This window comes from Otolemur garnettii, unplaced genomic scaffold (assembly GCF_000181295.1).
Source record: "Otolemur garnettii isolate 467f Iridium unplaced genomic scaffold, OtoGar3 scaffold00244, whole genome shotgun sequence".
In the NCBI taxonomy this organism is placed as follows: domain Eukaryota; kingdom Metazoa; phylum Chordata; class Mammalia; order Primates; family Galagidae; genus Otolemur; species Otolemur garnettii.
This window is the reverse complement of record NW_003852639.1, coordinates 1,629,672-1,630,805: the sequence shown is the minus strand read 5'-3', so window position 1 is coordinate 1,630,805 and position 1,134 is coordinate 1,629,672. Positions and strand designations below refer to the sequence as shown.

At 45.7% G+C, this 1,134-nt stretch overlaps 1 protein-coding gene across 1 annotated transcript in view; it reads left to right on the top strand.

Moving 5' to 3' along the window:
- Nucleotides 1-1,075, top strand: part of TPM3 (tropomyosin 3) — a 40,548-nt gene extending 39,473 nt beyond the window's left edge. Inside the window, exon 7 of the mRNA XM_023508330.1 lies at nt 412-1,075. Within this exon, the coding sequence (XP_023364098.1) occupies nt 412-494 (83 nt within the window). The 3' untranslated portion in view covers nt 495-1,075. The remainder of the gene's footprint in view (nt 1-411) is intronic.
- The last annotated feature ends 59 nt before the right edge of the window (nt 1,076-1,134 follow it).

The following is a 1,134-nucleotide window of genomic DNA, read 5'->3' as shown; positions in this document are numbered from 1 at the left end:
AGCTGTGATGCCATGGCACTCTACCCAGGGGGATAGCTTGAGGCTCCGTCTTAAAAAAAAAAGAAGAAGGTGTTGTCCTATAGGTAAAGCCTAGAAAGGGGGTTGGCTGATGCTTAAGGTTTGCTCCCTGTTTCAGTGACAGAAAGCTGAAAGACTTGGTTGGGTGTAGGAGAGAAAGGAAATGGTTGATAAGGTCCCTAACTTCCTCCCCCAGAAATATAGCAACACCTGCAACTTAAGTAGGCAAGGTAGAGAGGCTTTGCCAAACTGATTGATTTAATTGCTGCTTCTTGTGGCTGAGAAGGCAGCTGCTTTATTAGTCTGCAGCTTCCCTGCAACAGGAGCAAGTCCCAGAGTGAGCAGACCTTAAAACTTCTAGTTTTTGTAACTTCTCTCCTTTACCCCCATTAGATAAACTGAAATGTACCAAAGAGGAGCACCTCTGTACACAAAGGATGCTGGACCAGACTCTGCTTGACCTGAATGAGATGTAGAGCACCCCAGTCCCACCCTGCTGCTGCTTCTCCCTCTGACCCTGACTCCACCTGAGGCCAGCCTGCCTGAAGCTGACCTTTAAACTGAGGGCTGATCTTTAACTGGAAGGCTGCTTTCTCCTTTCACCACCCTCTTCATCCCCTGCCCACCCCACCGCCATGTCTTTTTCACCAAATTGACTCTGTCTCTTCCCAGAAATTCCAGCTGGGCTAGAGGCTGAGCATCTTTGGGAACAACATTTAAGGGAATGTCAGCACAATGCAAATTGTCTTTAAAAGCATGTTGTGATGTACACATTTTGTAACTACCTTTTTTGTTGTTGTGGCAACCATTTGTAAAACATTCCAAATACTTCCCCAGCTCTTGAAGCAGCAGTCTAATCCCTTTCTCACTTTTGGAAGATGACTTTTAAGCTTAATGCATATTGCCCTCTTCTTAGAAGAGGGGAAAAAGGTCTGGGCCTGCCTTACTGAGAACCAAACAGAGCCCAGGGAGAAACTCCTCTACAGACAACCTCACTGCTCTGTACAAAGTACCAGCCAAACCAGAAAGGTGATCCCAGGAGGAGTTAGCCAAAAAAAAGAAAACAACAAAAACATGCTGTTGTTGAGGTTTTCAGCTTTAAGATATCTTTGGACA